At 41.7% G+C, this 22748-nt stretch overlaps 1 protein-coding gene across 2 annotated transcripts in view; it reads right to left on the bottom strand.

Annotated features, from left to right (window-relative positions):
• Nucleotides 1-22748, bottom strand: part of LOC140914807 (nucleolar RNA helicase 2) — a 29540-nt gene that overhangs the window by 3068 nt on the left and 3724 nt on the right. For both annotated transcript variants that reach the window (XM_073353499.2, XM_073353500.1), the window contains exons 4-13: nucleotides 21972-22150; nucleotides 20396-20513; nucleotides 19305-19490; nucleotides 13423-13568; nucleotides 12153-12302; nucleotides 6404-6565; nucleotides 5460-5579; nucleotides 3729-3802; nucleotides 3341-3500; nucleotides 1280-1414 (exon numbers count right to left, since the gene is read on the bottom strand). In XM_073353499.2, the coding sequence (XP_073209600.1) occupies nucleotides 1280-1414; nucleotides 3341-3500; nucleotides 3729-3802; nucleotides 5460-5579; nucleotides 6404-6565; nucleotides 12153-12302; nucleotides 13423-13568; nucleotides 19305-19490; nucleotides 20396-20513; nucleotides 21972-22150 (1430 nt within the window). The remainder of the gene's footprint in view (nucleotides 1-1279; nucleotides 1415-3340; nucleotides 3501-3728; nucleotides 3803-5459; nucleotides 5580-6403; nucleotides 6566-12152; nucleotides 12303-13422; nucleotides 13569-19304; nucleotides 19491-20395; nucleotides 20514-21971; nucleotides 22151-22748) is intronic.

Here is a 22748-nt window from a genome sequence, read left to right as displayed (position 1 = left end):
CCATACATATTTTCTTACTTCTTACCAAAATTATTCTCTTTCCTAAAATGTTGTCCACTGTCTCGTGTGGCTCAAATTGTCAATTCTTTTCGACAAAGAACGTTTGATCTAAGCAGACAGATGTATAAGTTTACTGTGGATTTAAATATTCAAATGTAGAATGTAAACTTCATGAAAATGTTTATTTCAGTCAGGGAAGAAAGGATCCTAATACAGTAGGTCACAAGTTATAGAAGGAAGCTTGTGTATGTTGCCCCACATTGTTGGTCTGTGAATTGACTACAAGTTATGTTATGAACAATGGTATTAAAAGAAAAAGAAAAAATCAGTGAAGGCAACATCACAAAAATTCACACTTTACAAAGACAAAGAACTAGAGCATAGGTCCCCGAATTGTTTATAAAGGTGAAATGGTAAAAATGCCTACTTGCTCTTCAGTGTTGTCAAGCACACAAAGTAAACCTGAAGAGATTAAAAAAAAGTTCCTCTAATCTTTAAATTTTAGGTGTTACTTTTATTAAAAGACTGACAGAAGTGTCTCTTCAATAAAAGCCATCTGTCTGACATTTACTATGAGCACGAAGCACAATGCCAGTGTCCATAGGCACAAACTTCCTCTCTGCCTGGGGGGTTCTCGATCCCACCGTCTGCCCAAGCCCACTCCCACTCCACCCCTTCCCCCAAGCCCCAACCCCTCCCCCCAAGGTCCTGCCCTACCCCACCTCTTCCCCGAGCAGGCCCCATCCCTGCTCCTCCACCTCCCTCCCTGCACCTCCTGCATGCCCTGGAATAGCTACTCCATGGCATACCGAAGGCGCTGGGAGGGAGGCCTTGATCAGCGGGGCCATCAGTGGGCAGGAGGCACTGGGGAGGGAGGGGGAGAGCTTGGCTACTGGTGCATGCTAAGCACCCGCTAATTTTTTTCCATGGGTGCTCCAGCCCTGAAGCACCCATGGACTCGGCACCTGTCCAGTGTCACTACTTTTAGTGGTTTACCTGTTTGGATATTTACATTAAAAATTAAATTAAGCCCCTCCCTCAACATTTCAGTTCAACAGAATATCTTGTGCCATTGTAGTGATCCCACTGATCATAAACTGCTGCACCCTTAGCTCAAAGATTACTATATCCAGCCCCTCCTCAGCCACAAAAAGGGTAACTTGACAAATCAGACCTCGAACTGTAGAAGTGATAATTTTTTCCTGCCTTTTAAGACGACACATCTACAAGCTTAAGAGTATAGTAAGCAAGACTATAAAGATTGATGATTGTATCTTACCATTTTTCCCTTGAGAAAACACATTCTGTTCACTTTCCTATCAATTTCATCACCCAGGTGTTCTCTTAGCCCTCGCCAGGCATAGCTTATGTTGTCTATCTCTTCTGAGCATTGCAATGTCATTGTTACAAATCCCTGAAGGATAAAAGGCAGTACATGCTCACAGTAAAAAGAAATAACATTCCCTGAATACCGATCAGCATACATCTAATGAATGTGCATAGTCAGAATTTATAAAAGGTTATTAGATGGCAAATATGTACATTTTAAGACATTAACAGACAGTGGATAGACATGACATTCTGGCTCATCAATACATATGTAACACTTCCAGCTTCACTATCACTTCTGTAAAGTTTGCATTGCCAGAAGCAATGCAGAGAGGATTCTGAATGCAAGGAAAGTGAACAATTATGCATAAAAAACCTACAATAGTAATATCTTTTGTATATTTTATATTAAAATAAAAATAAACCTCAGTGAGCAACTCTCAAAGCACCCCTGACAGAATTAAATACACAGTCCAATTAAAATAGCAGAAGATGATCCACACCTTAACAGAGTCAATACAACCCCACTAAACATCCCCTTCTCACAAAGCCTTAATTTCCCCAAATAATTCCACACTTGAATCAAGCAAGCCTCAAATGTCCACTCAAGTGAGTTTTGCAGCATGTCCCAAGAGATAAAGTAGTGTGTGCTATTTTGGGCCAAAGAGGGATGTGAACTCCCAAGTCAAGGGACAGTCAGCAGCTACCAGCAGCTGACTCAAATGCCAGGATAGCTCAATCAAGTGATGGCAATTGTGGTAGTACTGCATAGAGAGAGAGATGGTTCCCAAGTAGGCAGACAAGCTATTTAGGGCTTTATGGTCACAACCAATATCTGAAATTCCAACTGGAAACTAAGTCAGCCAATGCAGATTCCAGAGCATTAGAACTGTGCTCACAGCAAGCTAGCCACTTAAGTGTGTGGCTGTGTTTTACCCCAGTTTAAGGCTAGGTTTATACTAGCAGCATTTTATTTGACTGCTATACCAATAAAACACTCCTAATGTGGACACAGCTATACTGGCAAACTTGTGTTCTGTACCATAGCTTTTCTGGTAAAAGTCCTGCTTTGCAAGTATAGCTGCATTTACACTAGGGACTTTGGCTGGCACAGCTATGTCAGTCAGGGATCACACCCATTCACACCCCTGACCAACACAGCTATGCCAGCAGAAGTCTGTAGTATAGACAGCCTTAGTTTGAGTTGTTTAAGGTGTAGCCCTACAAAGCATAGTGCTGCAGTCTCATCAGTAGTAAGATGTGCATCCAAGTAAAAGCATCAACCTCCCGATTAGACCCAGATGGTCCCAGCCACTGCTACTGTAGGCTCATGTAATAGCAGCTGGAAGTGTAAGACGACCCTCATAGTGAACTTGTCTTATTTCCCAGTCACTCAGAGGGGGTCAATATAATCTGCACCATAACCCCTGGTTACTTCCCCCAACCTCTGATTACCTCAGTTTTCTCTGTATTGAGATTCACTTTCATCCAGGCCCTAATCACTACTATATTAAAAAAAACCCACTAACTGCACCCCCTGGGTTAGATGACAGCGACAAAGAGCACAGGTGTGCTCAAAACACTTACATCCAGGCCCCCTTCCATGACCCTTTAACTCCAACAAACAGGAAGGTAGTAAGATGGGACCTCTGCAGCAGAAGTTACAGAAAACTATGCTGGGATCTATGAAGAAAGAATGAAGCCACCTCATGGCAGCCCTGTGTCTGCAATCAAGTCTACACCTCAATTAAAATATCTAATAAGCCAGCAGACATCTGATCTTTATCCATGGCTAGGAGGAACACCGCCACTGACATTTCAATGCTATAACCAAGTTCAAAACCAGGACAATGACAATAATCCAGAAGATCTAAGATCTCTAGATTCAGAGTTCTCAAAGTATTTTCCATAATAAAAGATTAGAAAAGGGATTGTGATTGGGTCAGATAGTTACCACATTCAGATATTTGAAATCCAAGATTTCAAAAAAAAATAAACTAAATATTCTTACCACATCGGAGTTGAGCAAGGAACGCTGTTCAATGGAAGTAGCCCCAGAAATATGGGCTAGTGCTGCAGCCAGAGCTTCAACTGCCCCCTTTTCCTCTATTAGCCACTGAGCTGACTCTTTGAAATAGTCAATGGCAGTTTGAGGAACAGAATCCAAACACCTAAGTATTTAAAAGCAAAAACGTTACTTGGCAAAAGGCAAATTTAGACAGTGGAATCTGGGAGCTATGGGATAGACGAGAAACTGCATGAGACTCAAACTTAACCAATGATATCCATGAACAATTTATTTCATGGTCATCGGAGACAAATCTATGGCAAGAGACAATCCAAAGAATTATTATAAATGAGAATGACGTGATGACAAGCTCAAGGGTCACTGAACATACCTGATGGCATCTTTGCTGGAAGCCTTTATTATATCTGTTGCAGTAGGAACACCTACACGCTTAAATGTAATTCCCTGCAGTTAAGAGAAAATGGAAGAGTAGGAAGTTTACAGACTGTTCAGAACTGTATTATATTCAACTAAGGCTGGTATTCAGTTCAATAAGCATTTATCCTTAAATTTCCTTTGCCGAAAGCGGAAAAAACTATATATTGTGCACATTTCCTATAAAGCACTCTGACACAGAGGTTAGCCTGCCCTTAAGTTTTCTATGTGAATTCCTTGGACTAAACATGCTTAGAACCTCATTAAGGGGACACTGTTGGGTTAAAATTCATATTTACAGAGACAGGATGTCCTACTGTACTAGTAACAATTAAGATTGTCAAAATGAGTATTTTAGTGAAAAATATTTCAACAGCTTTTTTCCCCCATTTTACTCAGCTTACCCATGAAAATTGGCTAGTCTATTTCACCTTTTTTCCAGTCAGTTTAATCTATTTCACTCATTTTCAAGGATGCTGCAATGTTTGGTTAACGTGACTATGGGAAATTATGTTTCTTGAAAAGGAGGAAACTATTTCCACTGGAAGCTTTTGAAAATATGTGTTTCTGTTAAATCTAAACCGAGCAGGTACCCTCTCTTGAACATAATTTCATCAAGTGGCATTGATTCAAAAACTCTCAAGTCCATCACTATTAGGGTGATCAAATGTTCTCTTTACTTAAACACGGTTAAAGGAAAAATAACATTCGAGAGCTGGGTTTTTATTTTTAAAAGGGCAAAAAGAATAATTACCACCATATTCTAGCTTTATTTAAAAAAAGTTTCAGTCTTAGCTACATATCACAGGTTCTGTTAGCCGTTTAAGGAAGGTAGTCACCTCACATTGCCAGCAAGCAAGAACTAAAAGCAATGCCAACTGTTTCTTGCACTGGCACACAAATATAAACTTCTTTACCAGTCAATAATGACTGATTTTGATAACAAAAATCATCTATTTCATCTCTAACTACTCGCTTTGTCTATTTTGAAATCCTCATGAAAAGATTCCTCATGAACAGTTCTAAACAAATCAAACTTAAAATTTACTTTAATGAAGTATATGCTATTACACAGCCTTTATGTCAGGAGTTTCACTCTTAACTCAGTTAGATATGTTTGCACTGAAGAAAAAAAAAGTCAGTTCTTAACTTATATAAGCTAACTCAGGTTAGCCAAACCTGGGTTTAAATTTCAGTGAAGACACAACAGGTTGGCATTTAACTTGGGTTGGCAGCTTGTGTTCAACCCCATGCTCTCATATTGTCTTGAGCCCAAGCTGCTACCTCAATTAAAAGCCAAGTTGCTGTGTTTTCACTGCAATTTAAACTCAAGTTAGCTAATTCAGGCCAGATAACCTGAATTAAGAACACAAGTTTTTTGCAATGTAGACAAACTAAGTGCTCAGAGTCTTGTGAAACTTGAAACTAAAGCATAACATTTAAATGTTTATCATCAAAGAGAAAGATACCATGTGGAACAGCATATACCAATTACACATGCAGGGACAAAGCGATTACCCAGTAAGAGGAAAAAAAGGGAAACCAGCTATACTTCAGTTAGAGAGTAGTGCTCCCAGTATGCTTCATAACAATCTGATCATCAAATAGTGCATGGATTGCAGGATTTTATGAGCTATCCTAACACACTACATACATAAAGTGTACAATGACTAAAGAGATACTGTACTGCTTTTTGTTCCACATGTCTTAGCTGACTTTCTTCCTTTCGCTGATAAAAACAGATACACATCCCAGTCCGTCCAGCTCGGCCTGTGCGCCCAGAACGATGAATATATGACTCCACATCCTTCAAGATAAATACCATTATTACTTTTGTAGTTAGTGTATAAACAAAGGTCCATGGAAGCAATTACAATTTATTACAATACATCCCCTAACACTAATGTATCTGAAAAATAAAAATAAAAAATAAATAAATAAATTTTTAAAGTCAAACTAGGTAAAAAAGATCCCCATAAACCTAGGTTAAATATTGCTCAGAGCTTAAGTTACAAGCCTGGGCCAATTACATGCCATTATGCTTCTATCATCATAGGGAATTCAAGCAAAGGTTTCAATTTGCTCTTGCGCACCTCCACATATAGATAAATACCACACTTACCCCAGCGTACAGGATGAGAAGTCAGCATGTCCCCAGCTAAGTTGAATAAACCTAGGTCTTGTCTGTATTCCCCTAACTTCATTCAGAGTTCTCTCTCTGTCCACTGGGCTCTTCTTCCCACCCAATTATGTTGCTCTTTCTAGCCATTCCATTCTACTGCCCCTCCAAATTCTTTTCAAATTTACCGCTATACACTGCTTTGGAGAGCAGGATTTTAGTCAACTTGGCTCGACGATTAATTCATCAAGCAGAGCTAGAGCCTTGCCAGAGCTCATCAGAAGGCATTTTAAAAAGAAACACCCCTAAAGGTGCCACAGACTGTACAACTGATGCATCATAAGTCGTATTCTGATCAGGAGACTACCTCTGGTTACTATAAGCTTCCTTACAACAAAAACAACAACTGTGTGTGTGGTGAATACCACAATTCAATGCTGCTTTATCACATGAAAACAAATGGAGGACTTCTGTACATATTACAAAAGGGACACAACATACCCATCTCATACCTTCGGTGGTGAACTTTGTACAACCAGGTCAACTTCAGGGATATCTAAACCACGGGCAGCTACATTAGTTGCAACCAGAACTTTAAACACACCATTTCTAAAACCTTTCAATGTTATCTCCCTTTGTTTCTGAGGAATGTCACCATGCAGCGACTGGCAATCCTGTAAAACAAGATTATTATGACAGCGTATAAAAGGTACCATGCTATAGAAAGCATACTGAAAAGCTGAAATATTTTAGTTTACATGGCAAAAAATTATGTCGTCAATACTTAGCTTTTCTACAGTGCTTTTTACACTTATAGCCCAAAGTGCTTTACAAAAAGGTAGGAAAGCATTATTCCCATTTTACAGATTAGGAAATGGAAGCAACAAGTATCTTGCCACAGCGTCAATGTCAGAGCTAGATCTATAACCCTGTCCCACCTTCCAGTCCAGTGCCCTATCCAACACTTTGTTGACGTCCCAAAATAAAACACAAAAGCTACCTCTAATGCAGTGCTATTCACACTATTGTGCCACTATATCAATGTCATTTAGCTGCTTTTTGCTAGAAAGATACACAACATATGCTTCCTTCAAAAGAAGGGCAAAAATAATTCTTAAAGGATAAAAATGATTTTAAAAAGTGACTAAAAAAAAGTTTTAAAATAATAAAAATAACTTTTGGACACCCACGCATCTGCCTGAAAGTTTCTTTACCTATTACAAACACCCAAAATTAACATAACCGAAATTTTAGAGAATATTGTTTCTTTATTTTGTACACTTGACAGCATTCTATGTCCAGTCAGGGCTGGTCTACACCAGAAAGTTACACTGATCCAGCTACATCGCTCAGGGGTATGAAAAAATCCACACTGCTGAGCAACAGTCAACTTAACTAAGTCCCCACACAGACAGCACTAGGTCAATGGAAGAATTCTTCCACCAAACTAGCTACCACCTAGTAGCTAGGGGGACAGATTAACTTCACTGACCGAAGGACCCTCTCATCACTGTAGTAACTATCTACACTGAAGCACTACAGTGACACAGCTGTAATGCTGTGCTGCCTCAGTGTTTAAGTATAGACGTAGCTTCAGTTTTCTTTTGGTCTTTCACACAGGAACAGAAAAGGATTATAAATCACTGTCAGGGTTTCCCCCCCACACACACACACTCAGAACTCTGGGTACAGATGTGGGGACCCACATGAAAGACCCCCTAAGCTTATATTCTACCAGTTTAGGTTAAAAACTTCCCCAAGGCACAAATTCCTTTCCTTGTCCTTGGACAGTATTGCTGCCACCACCAAGGGATTTACACAGAAATTCAGGGGAGGGTCACTTGGAATCCCTATCCCCCCGCTAGCCCCTTCACCCCCTTTCCTGGGGAGGCTTGAGAATAATATACCAACTAATTGCCTTAGCAATGCGAGTACAAACTAGACCCTTTATCTTTAGCACACTAAAATCAATCAGGTTCTTAAAAGACAAGCTTTAGTTTAAAGAAAAAAGTAAAAATCATACCTGCAAAATCAGGATGGAAGGTAACTTTACAGGGTAATAAAAAGATTTAACACACAGAGGACTCCCCTCTGGACTCAGCTTCACAGTTACAAAAACAGGAATAAAACTATCTTTGTAGCATAGGAAAATTCACAACAAAAATAAAAGATAACCTAATGCAGGTCCTTGCCTTAGTTACAATTTCTGTAATTTTAGCTGGATCATTCCAGGTATGTTTTCAGGAGATGCTTGTACCTGTTCTTTTCTCCCTCCATCCAGAGAGAGAACAAACAAAGAGAGCCACAAACAAATTCTCTCCCCCGCCCCTCATTTGAAAGTATCTTCTTTCCTCATTAGTCCCTCTGGTCAGGTGCCAAAAAAGAGATTTGAGCTACTTAACCCCTTACAGGTAAAGCGATTCAGTACAGCTGCCAAGGAGGGATTTTATGCTACCCTTTTCTTTATATTTATGAAACCACAAACTGGATAAGGACTCGGGGCAGCTATAGGACCTAAATTCTTTAAAAATTATTACATTTCAGATTGCAATTGCTGCTTTGTAGAGGGTATGGGTATGTATTCCTCCAGCACTCTGATATACTAAGATACTAAAACAAAAACATCTGAAAATAATTTCTCTTCTTACCTGCCAAGATCAGAGTTCTGCATTTCCCATGCAACAGGTGATATCACTAACACCAACAGTAATGCAGGAAAATTCTCCATGCTCAGGTTTAGCTGTTAGTGAGGTCATCTAATAGTGCAGGAGAAAAACACTCCTGAACACAGGTGGCAGGTAAAAGCTTCTCAGTTCCCCCCAAAAAGTATAATGCCATACTACTTTCTAGTCATGTAGTAATGGATCTGATTGAATCAATTATTAAAATCAATCCCATGCAGATTAGAATTGTGCTAAGATGATATTTATGACCAAGGGATTTACTGCAATACCAGCACTCATCACTAATGTCAGGGCAATTAGCTGATGTATCACTATCTCCCACATCTCAAATGCTAGTATCAGCACTAAAATCAACTATCTTTATTTCTCTGCAGACTTAGCAAGTGCCATGGCATGAGTCTCAGAAATAAGAGCTGAAAACCACTATTCTGTGATGCTAGAAAGTCTGAGAACCCCCCTTTTTCACCCCCCAATACAGATTTAAATTAAGTTTATTTCAAATTCCTCATAAAACAGCTAATAAATAATGAATGTAATAAAACAAATTAACCCCTATAATTAATAACTAATGTAACAAAATAGAAGTAACCCCTAGTACAGAGGTGGGCAAACTACGGCCCAGGGGCCACATCAGACCCTCCAGCTCCCACCAGGAAGTAGGGTCTGGGGCTTCCCCCGCTCTGGAACTCCAGCTGGGGAGTGGGGTCGGAGTCTTGCCTCACTCCGCATGGATTCCAGAAGCGGAGGCACATGCCCCCCTCTGGCTCCTACGCATACAAGCAGCCAGGGGACTCCGCACGCCACCCCCACCTCAAGTGCTGCCCCCGCAGCTCCCATTGGCCGGGAACCTCTGATCGCGCCTCCGTATAGAAGCTGGAGGGAGGACATGGCACTGTTTCTGGGACCTGCTCAAGATAAGCGCCGCCTGGAGCCTGACCCCCTCCCATGCCCCAGCCCCCTTGCCCTGATCCCTTTCTGCCCTCCAAACCCCTCAGTTCCAGCCTCCTTCATCCCCAGCGCCACCCCAGAGCCCACCCCGAGCCCTCCCACCCTCCAACCCCCAAGTTCGTGAGTATTCATTGCCCACCATACAATTTCCATACCCAGATGTGGCCTTTGGGCCAAAAAGTTTGCCCACCCCTGCCCTAGTAACTGACATTTCTTACAAGAGATGCATCCCAGAGAGTCACTAGCACAGAATACTGGTTTCAGTGTCATAGTACGTTAACCACACTATGAACTGCCATCTGAGTAACTCCCATGACTACAAAACACCTTCCAAAAGATGCATCAGAACCTTCATTGTTGTCACAGAAGAGGTTACTCATCTTCTCTGAAATGTGCTGCAGATGAATGTATGTGCATGGCCTGTGCACCAGTGTCAGTTTTCCTTACTGGTATGCATAGTGGCAGCCCCACCCACTGCCAGGCTCCTCATACCCTGGCTTCAGAGCATAACCTGCAGGACTACCCTACTCTTCTTTCAGCTTCTTCAGACTGGAAGCCATTGGTAGACTCCAACACAGGGAAGAAGGGTGGGTTGTATAATGGATACATGTGACATCTTGAACAACAGTTACAAGGTAACGTTTTTTAATTCAAGTACTTGCATATGTCCATTACACTGTAGGTGACTCCCAAGTGTTATCCCAGGCAGTGGAGCTTGGAGTCTCATTGGAAAAGCAACTTGACTGCAGGACCACTCTCCCTACAGTTGCATCTTCTCTCAGTGTGGCAGGCAGCACATAACATCTGGTGAATATATGAACAGAAGACCAATTTGCCACCCTACATATGCCTATAATCAGGACATGTGCCACCATTGCTGCCAAGGCCAAAATGTGCTCTGGTTGGGCATGCCATGAATTCATCAGGAGGCTCCCTCTAACAACATAATACTGAGATGCAGCTGGTTAGAGTCTGAATTGTGACTGACTGAACTTTCATACACTGCATAAGAAACTCAAAAGGGCTTTGTCCTATCCAAATGAAAAGCCAGATCTCGATGAACATCCGGGGGGGTGAAGCCTTCACTAATCCTTGTGAGTATGTGGCTTTGGGAAGAAAACTGGAAGCTACCTAGTCTGATTCAGATGGAAATCAGACACTACTTTCAAGAAAAATTTACATGTGGTCCAAGTTGAACCTTGTCCTTGTAGAAGGTAAAAAGAAAAGGAGTACTTGTGGCACCTTAGAGACTAACCAATTTATTTATTTTTTAAAAATAAATTGGTTAGTCTCTAAGGTGCCACAAGTACTCCTTTTCTTTTTGTGAATACAGACTAATACGGCTGTTACTCAAACTTGTAGAAGGTGTGTATGGCAGATCAGTGACGAATGCACGCAGTTATCCCACTCTCCTAATAGAAATGATGGCTACTAAGAAACCTACCTACCAGGTGTAGAAGCGTGCACAATGCTGAAGGCTCAAAAGGAATGTCCAACAGAGCAGACAATGCTAAACTGAAATCTCAAGGAGTTTGTTTCTACCTGCCAGGAACCTATCTATCTAGACCTTTCAGAAATCTGGTTGTAATAGTAAGATTAATTTCACTCACTCTATACGAGGCTGGATTGCTCAAATAGCCACCAGATGCACCCAGTGACTCAAGGACCTCTTGATGCCAGCTGGTAGAGGGTACAGGGACGCATAAGGGTTAGAAGGACCCCTGGGTCTGGTATTTACATTCTAGTTCACCAAGGACTGTCACGTAAGGTTTGTACTGAAAGTCTCACAAATGCTCACAAAATTGGGGTTGGGGTGCAGGCTCTTGGATGGGGCTGGGGATGAGGAGTTTGGGGTGTAGGAGGGTGCTCTGGGCTGGGACCAAAGGGTTTGGAGGGCGGCAGGGGGATCAGGGCTGGGGAAGGGGTGCAGGTTCCGGCTCTGGGGTGGGGCTTAGAGGTTTGGGGTGCAGGAGGGTGCTCCAGGCTGGGATTGAGGGGTTTGGAGAGCAGGAGGGGGATCAGGGCTGGGGCAAGGTGCTGGGGCATGGGGAGAGGCTCAGGGGTGCAGGCTCTGAGCAGCACTCACCTCAAGCGGCTCCCAGAAGCAGTGGCATATCCTTTCTCCAGCTCCTGTGCGGAGATGTGGCCAGGCAGCTCTGCACGCTGCCCTGTCCGCAGACACCACCCCTGCAGCTCCCATTGGAGTGCCGGAGTGGGGCCGAACACCCCGGCTGGAACAGGGCCCAGCTGCTGGTGCAGCCCCCAACCCAGCACCCCGGCTGGAGCACCATAGCAGGGCCGAGCCGTTGGTGCGGCCGCCGAGCCAGCACCCCAGCCAGAACAGGGCCAACCCGCGTGGTGCAGCTCGAGGGCCGGCTTAAAACGGCTCACAGGCTGGCTCTGGCCTGCAGGCCATAGTTTGCCTACCCCTGCTGTAGGCTCTGGGCTGATCTTGGTAGTTATATCAAAATTCTGAAACCACATGATAGTTCAGCTACCTCCAGCCCAAGTTTGCCTTGTCCCCATAGAAAGAATGTTACACTCTTGCAGATTTAGTTAGTATGGGTCTGATGCCAGCCCCATGTTGATAAACAACAGACTATCTTGCAAAATAACTAAGACAGCATACCTGTTTAATAGAAGCATTCAGGGCCAGTTCATTTGCCTCCTTTTTGGTCTCACAAAAGACTATGGTCCGTCCATGACTGCCACTGTAAACCTGAATGACATCTCCAATAACTGCTGCCCTTTGAGACCAGTGACACTCTATAGCCAAATGCTGTTGAAGAAATATTTTACCATTTATAACTGGCATAAAAAACCTTAAATAAAGTCAGGTTTTAAAAATATTTAGTATATATTTGAAAATGTAGACTTCAATAGAAGTACAAAGATGTTATCCTTCGAGGAACGTGTTTGGATTAGACAGAATTAGATTAGACATACTATTAAAATATGTCAAAGCAATCATATGCATGGATCTTTTTTGCCCACCATGATTAACAGAAAAAGGTGTGGTCGTAGGATGAAAAATTAGATATGTTGCAAACAAGTTTCCCCACATAGAGAGAAACTAACAAAGTTCCACAAAGTAGAGTCAGGTATACAGAATTCCTCCCCCCATTTTTAATTTTTTTTTATATAGATATAGATATTTACTAGAGCTTTATGGAACGTTACATGAAAACAATCCATATTTTGAAGATAATGGTTTAATTAAAGTCAATTCTTTTTGACAATGGATTTTGGCATTTTTCAGTCCTACTGAAGCAACCATATGGTGCCCTACTGACCAGTCAAAAATAAGTTTATCCTAAAACTGTTTAAATGGAAGTGTCTACTTCGTCAGGTAAAGAACATTTTAACTAGTTTGTGTTTTTAAATATTTAAGTGTTTATACTGTGTCCAGCACTGTGGTATTGGAATGCATATCAAAGAGTGTCTTCAATATGGTGGCACACCTTGCAGTGTTTGAAGTGGCACTATGAAAGCAGATACTTCCAGCCAGAAGACTAGGTGATTTCTAAATTAATAAAAAGCCTACTGCTTCTAAGGGTGGGGGGCGGGAGTTAAAAGTAAAGGTACATGCTAAGACCAGAAACAGCCAAAGTAACAACAAAGAGAATGGTGTTCAATAACTAACTTTGCTTTAGTCATGAGTAAGATCATCAGCTATTTCAGGAGGAAAAATATAGACATTCCACATTTATAAAAAACAGTTTGAGTAGCTGTAACAACTTCTGTACCAAAAGAGTATTACATTTCAAAACTATCTTTCCAAGATATACCAAGAAAAAGAGATATATTTGTGATGTATTTTCAAATTAATACCACAATAAAATATACACAACATGGAAAAAAGGGAAATAAAAATATGCCACACTAGCCAAGTTACTTACTTCTACAGTCACAGCAGCTTTTTGAGTCCTCTTCCCGATGAGGTCAACCTGTTCGTATCTGGATTTCATGTATTTCTTAGCCACATCATATACCCAATGTGGGCAAGTTGCAGAAAACAACAATGTCTGGGGATTGTCTTCAGAATCTTAAAAACAGAACAATCTGTTTAGGATTTTAGATACCAAGATCATGAAAGTGACATATTGATTCAGGCCAAATTTGCCTGATGTACTCTTGTGATAGCCTCAGCTATATGAAATATGGACATTATATTTGTGTTGTCTTCATGATAAGAGGTACTCTAAGCTATTGTACTCTTTTCCCAAACATTCTGGAAAAGTGCTCAGTTTTGAGTCAACTTCCAGATGAGTAGAGTTAAAATGTACCTCCCTTGGGTGTTAACACTGATCCATGTCAGTAAAGTAGAAGAGGGTCTTTCTTTTGAGCAACTTAAGGTGTTTTTGCCTCCACCCTCATAGTAAGCGTGCAGCTGTCCTGTTCAAGAAGGGAGGTAAAAACTCCATGTATTTATGCAGACTATAGCTTACCAGGCCACCAGACCAATCCATAAATCATTAGCACCACTTTTTCCTTTAAGTTTAAAAAAAAAAAAACACACACCTTTAGCAATATCCAACTACTAGTACCATTCAGAAAGCTGCTCTGCCACTCACACAAGACAAAAGTAATGTTTGTGACACTGGCAGTCTAGGTGCCTGCTCATGCCAAGACCTCACTGAACACTGACAAATGTGTAACTGGAAATCAGTCTGGCTCACCTGTGTGCTACCACTGTTAAAATAGATGTTAAGTTGATAAGAACGTGTTTGGACTTTATGAAATGCTCGTGAGTTGTTGCATGCATTATCTCACTTATATCTGTTATGATTTTATAAGACGCAGTGGCCAAACTTACTGACCCTCCAAGCTGCATATAACAATCTTCAGAAGTTCAAGAGCCAAGGCACACTTGCCACATACTGCTCCTGCTGAAGCCCCAAGCTACAATAGGTGCACCCCATGGGGCTGAAGCCCCAAGACCCTCCTCCCCACTGGGCAGAAACCCCTACCCCACCACCTCACTGCAAGGCAGAGGTCCCGAGCTCCCCGACCCAGTCTGGCAGATGGAGAACCAGGGAAGAGTGGGAGGCTCCGTGAGCCACACTTTATGGTAAAAGAGTCACATGTGGCTCACGAGCCAGTTTGGCCACCCCTGTTATAAAGGTAATATTTAAAGTGTTTGCTTTGTAACTATAAAAGTGTTTGCTATGAAACTAGAAACCCCCAATCTCCGTCAGTCAGAAGAGAAGCATTACCAAGTGTGAAATACTAGTTTACCACAAGAGGTGTCATCTGCCCAAAAAATGCCTACTACGACTTAGACAAACCATTGTGTAACATCAGTGGACAAAAGATTTTGTTGATTGCTCCCCCACACATCCATGAAGAGGGGATGTGCACAAACCCTCTGTGACCCTACGGCCCATATTCTTCATAGAGATATGCTTATGATATGAATATGGCATAACTAAGATATGTTTCAGAGTAGCAGCTGCGTTAGTCTGTATTCGCAAAAAGAAAAAAAAGAGGACTTGTGGCACCTTAGAGACTAACAAATTTATTTGAGCATAAGCTTTCATGAGCTACAGCTCACTTCATCGGATGCATGCAGTGGAAAATACAGTGGGGAGATTTATATACACAGAACATGAAACAGTGGGTGTTACCATACACACTGTAACCAGAGGGATCAGGTAAGGTGAGCTATTACCAGTAGGAGAGCAGGGGAGAAAACCTTTTGTAGTGATAATCAAGGTGGGCCATTTCCAGCAGTTGACAAGAACGTCTGAGGAACAGCCAGGGTGGGAATAAACATGGGGAAAACAGTTTTACTTCGTGTAATGACCCATCCACTCCCAGTCTTTATTCACGCCTAAGTTAATTGTATCCAGTTTGCAAATTAATTCCAATTAATTCAAAAACCAGTCGGAGAACACTTCAATCTCTTTGGTCACTCGATTACAGACCTAAACGTGGCAATTCTTCAACAAAAAAACTTCAAAAACAGACTCCAATGAGAGACTGCTGAATTGGAATTAATTTGCAAACTGGATACAATTAATTTAGGCTTGAATAAAGACTGGGAGTGGATGGGTCATTACACGAAGTAAAACTGTTTTCCCCATGTTTATTCCCACCCCCGCTGTTCCTCAGACGTTCTTGTTAACTGCTGGAAATGGCCCACCTTGATTATCACTACAAAAGGTTTTCCGCCCCGCTCTCCTGCTGGTAATAGCTCACCTTACCTGACCACTCTCGTTACAGTGTGTATGGTAACACCCATTGTTTCGTGTTCTCTGTCTATATAAATCCCCCCACTTATTTTCCACTGAATGCATCCGATGAAGTGAGCTGTAGCTCACGAAAGCTTATGCTCAAATTTGTTAGTCTCTAAGATGCCACAAGTCCTCCTTTTCTTTTTAAGATATGTTTGTGACACTCTGTGCTTCAAGGGAATACCCTGCACCCCCATATTCATCCTTATAATATGATTGTGTGGTATCCAATGCAAAGTTTGTCATGTCGGGTGTCTTCAGAAGGCTCATGATGCACCGAACACTGTTGTTATAGTAACGTTATAGGTTATAATTTCATGTATATAGTTATGAGGCTGAAAATGTATCCTCATGGCTTAAAGCAAGCCCAGACAAAAACTCTCCAAGAGCAGAGAGGCAGTTCACACCTCATCAGGGCAGGTATGGGAGAAACCCAGCCCAGCCTCATAGGAACAAAGGACGCTGGCCTAGGCAGCAAAAAAAGCATCTGTTGGACTGAGTGAGTCACCTCCTTTCCTTTGGTCAGTTTGGGACTGCGATGAGGTAATGCTCACCACTCTGAAGGGGACACAGGGGCAAAGCCAAGGGGGAAGAAAGGACACGATAAAAGGGAGAGATTTGCCATGCTCGCTCTCTCTCTCTTCCACCTACATCGAGAGACACCATACAAAGCGATTGAAGCACTGATCAAGGGGGAGAGCCTGGCTGAAGAGCAACCAACCAGCCTGTGGTGAGAAGCGTCTAAGTTTGTAAGGACACTGAAAGTGTTAAGATCAGCTTAGAATGCATTTTGCTTTTATTTCATTTGACCACATCTGACTTGTTATGCTTTGACTTATAATCACTTAAAGTTTATCTTTGTAGTTAATAAATCTGTTTGTTTATTCTACCTGAAGCAGTGCATTTGGTCTGAAGTGTGTCAGCGGCTCCCCTTGGGATAAGAAGCCTGGTACGTATCAATTCTTTGTTAAACCAACAAACTCTCATAAGCTTGCAGCATCCAGCGGGCAAAATTGGACGCTGCCAAATAGAGGTTCCTAGGGTTGTGCCTGGGACCGGAGATATTGGCTAGTGTCATTCAGTTGCACAATTCAAGGAGCATCTTACAGGCTAGAGGCTGTGCGTGAACAGCCCAGGCCTGGGGATTCTCACAGCAGAGCAGGGTAAGGCTGGCTCCCAGAGTCAAGGATAGCAGATCACCTGTCCAGATAACACCAGATGGGAACGTCACAATGTTTTATGTAAGATGGGTCATATGAGGCATCATTGGAAAGGTTATGATTTACTGAATATGATTATCCTATTTGTATGCATGTATAATTTCTTTATCTGAAGTTAGGAATATTAACTATGTAACAATTACAACTGTGTTTCCACTTGGAGAATGCCCACAGACAGTATGCAATCAGTCCGATGGGCCATTAGGAAGGACAATAGGACTTTGAAGATGTTAATCTCCCTCCTTCCTGAGAAGTCTCCTGGAATGCTGCTTTGACACTGCAAGGTCATGTGATCATATCCCCTGCTACTGGAAACCATTTTGGACTGCTAGTACTTTTTCACTAGGAGGGGGTGGGAGTCAAACTGGGAAACAAAGGAATCCTGCCATATTCAAATCCTATTTAAGGCTGGGGAGTGAGTTAATCTAGGTTCTTCTCCACTGCCTCCCTACCCAAGAAGGAAGACTACTGAAAAAACCTGAAGAAACAAAGGAACTAAGCTGAATGGGGGTGGGGGAGAAACAGGGGCTGAGCCTAGGCGAGAAAGTCTAGCCTGTGAAAGGAATACCTGGAGATTTAAGCTGCAACCAGTGCAGTTTACCTTCAAGAAACTCTGCAACCTGCATAAAACATTTAGGGTCAGAATTTGCTACTATTAACCAGTTAATTTAGCGTATTAAGTTTAGGTTGCGTGTTTTGTTTTATTTGCTCAGTAATCTGCTTTCATTTGTTTACTATCCCTTATAATCACTTAAAATCTTTTGTAGTTAATAAACTTGTTTTTGTTTATTCTAAAACACATTTTGTGCAATTCATAACTGGGAGGCGGAGGGGACGAGGAAAGCTGTGCATATCTTTCTCCACATTGAGGGAGGGAGCGAATTTCATGAGCTTACGCTGTATAGATCTCTGTACAGTGCAAGACAATATAATTTTGGGTTTATTTTCCAGAGGGGTTGTGCACTTGAGTGCTGGGCAATTCCCTACCCGAAAGACTTCCCATGCAGCACTGATTTCAGTATTGGTGTCATTCTGCAGCTGGGGGTGTCCCTACCTCTGTGTGTGTGTGCGCGCACGCACGCACGCACAACAGGACAAGGTGAGGGAGCCCAAGCTGGTGGAACAGGTGGGTCCACTGAAAACCCAGTACAGTCAGATGACACCCTGAAAGGGGGGCGGGTGCAACCCATCACACCCTCTTCCCATCAGTTTGAACTTTGGGGGTATAGAAATAAAAATCCCTGACCAGAAGGAACTGTATAATTATGCTGCTTGGAATTTGGAGAGGGCAATATTTTAAGTATAATCAAGGGATCCACAAGCTACTTAGCTTGGGTTAGCCCTAAAAGGCATGTAGAGGCAGTACATTACAGCAGCTTCTATTACTTTTTGAAACCTAAGGCTTTAATTAATTTGTGTGTATGTTTACCTACTTTAATCATATAAACAACTAAGAAAAAGTAGTAGGAATTAATAAATCTTTAGTTAGTCTATTACAAGATTGGCTACAAGTGTCATCTTTTTTGATATATCCAGGGTAAAATTGATCTAGGGTAAGTGAGTAACTGGTCCTTTAGGACTGGGAGTAACCTGAAAATTGTTGTGATTTTTGGTGTAAGGGACCATCTATTAAAAGGCAGGCTTACCTGGATGGCAAGATACACCAGAGTGCCCAAGGGAACAGTCTGACTCCATGCTAATGCTGTTATATAGCACTCGAAGAGTTCACATTTGACACTAGGGTGGTGAAATCTAATTATAGAACAAAACCAGTTTATGCCCTGGTTTGTAAGTCTGCCTTGACATTGGCACCCATGTTTGTGAGCCACTCCAGATAGCTTGATAATCCTAATCCCAGATCAATTACAGATACAGGGAGAAAAAAAACGATTCAAAAAGAGGAAGAGTTTATCTTCAAGATTAAATACTAGCCTGATGAGAGGTCCAGACCCCATTAACATGCTGAGAAGGGTTAGAGTAGGGAGCTTCCATTGACACTGCTTAGGAGCTCCAACTTTCTATTTCAGCCTATGGATAAGTGCCAGGGAAAGTTATCTACCTGCCATTGGCAGATGGACTTGGACCACGCCTGGAGTGTGGCATCTTATAGGTTCTGAAGATTCTATGAATGATTTCCAGATCTATAGTACACAACCTAGAGACATCCCAAGTAGGTTTCCATAGAACTCATTTGTTTTCACTGCCTCTAATCTTGTCACAAGATAGTTGATTTACAGGTTTTATAACACCATATGCAACCACCTGGGTTTTAGTGATCTAATTAGTAATGATATTCCTTACTATTCACTTAAATTCTGAATTTACCCTTCTTGTACGCAACTCGTAAAATGTCCTCCACTTGTTCAGCAAAGCCCATGTCCAACATCTGGTCAACTTCATCCAGGACAACATGCTTGAGTTTGGAAAGATCCAGCTTGCCATTCTGAAGGTGGTCTTTGATTCGACCTGGGGTCCCAACCAAGATGTCAATGCCACTTCGAATTAGATCAACTGAAAGAAAAATTAGTAAAGATACATGTAAGAGCAGAAGAGTTTAGAAAATGGCAGCAGCTTACAAGTACAGGATCACTTTCACTATTTTGGCAATACTGCATTGATAAATGTTCTAGTTGAACAAAGATCAGAAAATTTATACAGCTGAGAAATACTGAAGTCTTATGTCAGAGTTCATTTCCCAAATAGAAGAGAAGGGGAATGGAAAAAAACTGACAAAAGGACAGACAGGAAACACAATGGTCTCACCATTGTGAAATATTTTTTCTTCACGCTGCTGTCAATGTCACTTAACCCACCCCCTTTCCTGAAATCCTACAGAAAAACAGGATTCCTCCTCCCTCTCTGCCAAACCCAATAGCTATGCCCATGATGCATAATCCATTAACAATGAAGTGTCTTCTTTCCACCCTAGTTATCCATTCACAACCATCCATAAAAAACTAATATTACCATAATATAGAATTTTTCCTCCATCCTCCTGGATGTAAGGATCCTCTCATAAGAGATCCAGCTACTTGCAAAGATGCCATCTCCACTGACAGCTTTAAGACTTAACATCTTGCACTTTGAGATTTACTTTGCTGATGTTTGTAAGACAAAGGTTATTTACAAGAAACAGGACCAACTACGTTTTCATATACACATAGCAGGAAATGTCCTCCTCTCTCTCAAACACCTAAGTCAATGTGGAAAAGGTCCAAGACCCCTGGAATAAGGAAGGCAGCTATGTGTTTTACTAAGGATCCTCTTGTTTTCCTAGCACATATGGACAGAGTAGGCTACTTAGTGTCTTTAAGAGTCTTCAGTTTCTGATTAAAATTATTTATTTGGAGAGAGAACAGTGTTTCAAATGTTACCAATCAATCCCAGATCAATCATTAAACAGAAGCCTTACTTACTTTGTCCATTGTATGCCGTTCCTCCATAAAAACAAGCCACTGAGAGTGTCTTTGTGATGTCCTTGAAGTCTTTGGCTACCTGGTTTGCCAACTCTCTAGTTGGAGTAAGAACTAACACCTACACAGAAGGAAGAAAGAGTTAAAAATAGATGTTCCTTCACTTGGAGTCTGTCAAGAAGCCACAGAGGTTTTCCATTTAGGTCGGTATATTTACACCTCTATTGTAATTGTTGCAGGTTTAAAGAAATGGCATTTAAGCACAGTTCAAGATTCCTATGGCCTCATCAAATCACAAAGGTCATTTTACATGCTTGTAAAGGACACTGCTACCTCACATAGAAAATTACAGCAATGACAACCTGTGTTAAGACCTAAACTTAATACAATCTATTAAAATATTTTAAATTAAAAAATATTCAAGCAGTACATATTTGCTGCTGAATTTCTGAAGAAAGTCAAACCACTGAACTGGTGGAAGTCACTGCTAAGCACCTGGAATTGCAATTTGTTGAAGCGCTAAACCAACTTTTGACAGCAGTAGTCACTTCTGCAGGTGCAAAGAGAATATTTTCTTCATTTCAGTTCATTCACCCAAAATTAAGACACCAAGTGGGAGTTGGTGGGAAAGCTTGTCTTCCTCTCCTTGGAACTCCTATGATTCTTTCTGTGCACCAGAGAGGATGAGCGGTGCCAGGACTCAACCAACATCGGACGTGCACTTCTCACAGAAGCCCAAGCGCTGAACACTCTTTCCAACCAAGAAGGCTCTGACGGTGGTCTCCATCAAAAGAAACTTTAGCCTGACCTCTCTAACTTTCTTGGTCCTCAGTTTGAAATCATTACAAGTCTCACACCAATCACTAATGCGAGACTCAGCCAGACACCTTTGAACAACTAGAATGTGGATAACGCATGGGCATCAGTTTAGATGAAATACAGGGCTTGAAGCCCTGTCACCAAGGCATTCCTCAGTACCGACAAATGGAACCCCGAAATTGGCGACCTGAGAAACTAACTTTAATAAACGAAATGTTATTACTAACCAAGACTAGGAATTTATATACAACTAGATGCTGAAAGAGCCTGCTGAAGCAAGACAAATTCCAACAACTGCCAATGGCAGTAAGAAGGAACTCAGGACGCCAGATGCAGCTTCGCCCTTTATACCTGCACACAGTGGCAGGGGGCAGCGGAGAGTGCTTGAGCTGCGCAGTTGGTTACTACTAAGGGAAACATTCTGACAACAAGAAAAGGAGTACTTGTGGCACAGTGCTCGAGGTAAAAACACACCTCAAGAGTAGAATGCCCATGTGCAATTGCTTGAATAACTGAAGAATGGTTGCAGCCACTCCACCCTTTACCCCCTCCTACTTGAGCATGAGGTGGCATGTGTGGCCCCAACTGACACTGCTGTTCAAGAGACAGGACCTCAGGCACATGCACACCTACAGCAAAATCTACATGGGCACATACTTTAAGAATACTTTTTCACCGACGACTAAAAACCTGAACCACTCTGACAAAAATACAGTAAGTGTGACATCAGAATTTGTTCACTATTGCATCATTTATTTACCTTTGGCGTGCGGCCTCTTTTCCTCGCCTGCATTTCTCCCTGAAGCTTTTCAATCAAGGGAATGGCAAAAGAGAATGTTTTCCCCGTTCCAGTTCGAGCTTGAGCTACAACATCTTTGCCATCATATATGTGCTTGAAGGTCTTTACTTGCACAGGAAACAGGTACGTTACACCTCGAGCTGTGAGACAGTCGAATAAGACTTTGTTAAAAGGTCCAGTGAGCTGATAAGTACATTATGTTTGGTGCTTGAGGTGTATAAACTTGAACATGGCAGATCACCACAAGCAGACTAGACACCATCCCCAGAAAAAGCAGGACTAGCACACTTTCTCTAGTTTACTTAGTCTCAGAATCCAGTTCAGTAAGGCTCTTGGACTCACTTCACCCAATTTGCTAACACTGCCTTCCCAGAGATACTGATTATTCTGTTCCTACCCAGCAACTTTCCCACCAGAGAAGAATTATGCTGCCTTATGTACGCACTACTCTCCACCCATTTCTTCAATCTCTTGAGTACTGCTTGATTTAAACCAGTAGTTTATGAATTACTTGATCTTGTTATAATATTACATACAAATATTGTGTTATAAATTTGTTCATTAGTATTGAAGTAAGAACTTTTAGTTCAATTTCAGTGGAATTAATTCTTATTCTGTAAATGGAATAAAGTAATTTTAAGCCACAGTATCTTGATATTGGGTTTATGTTAGTTAAAGTTCTAGCATAAAGGCTGGGCTGACTGGGACAACATATGTGGATAACATGCCATTTGGGTA

This window comes from Lepidochelys kempii, chromosome 7 (assembly GCF_965140285.1).
Source record: "Lepidochelys kempii isolate rLepKem1 chromosome 7, rLepKem1.hap1, whole genome shotgun sequence".
Taxonomy (NCBI): domain Eukaryota; kingdom Metazoa; phylum Chordata; order Testudines; family Cheloniidae; genus Lepidochelys; species Lepidochelys kempii.
Note: the sequence above shows the minus strand (reverse complement) of the source record. Positions and strands in the feature narration are given on the sequence as shown.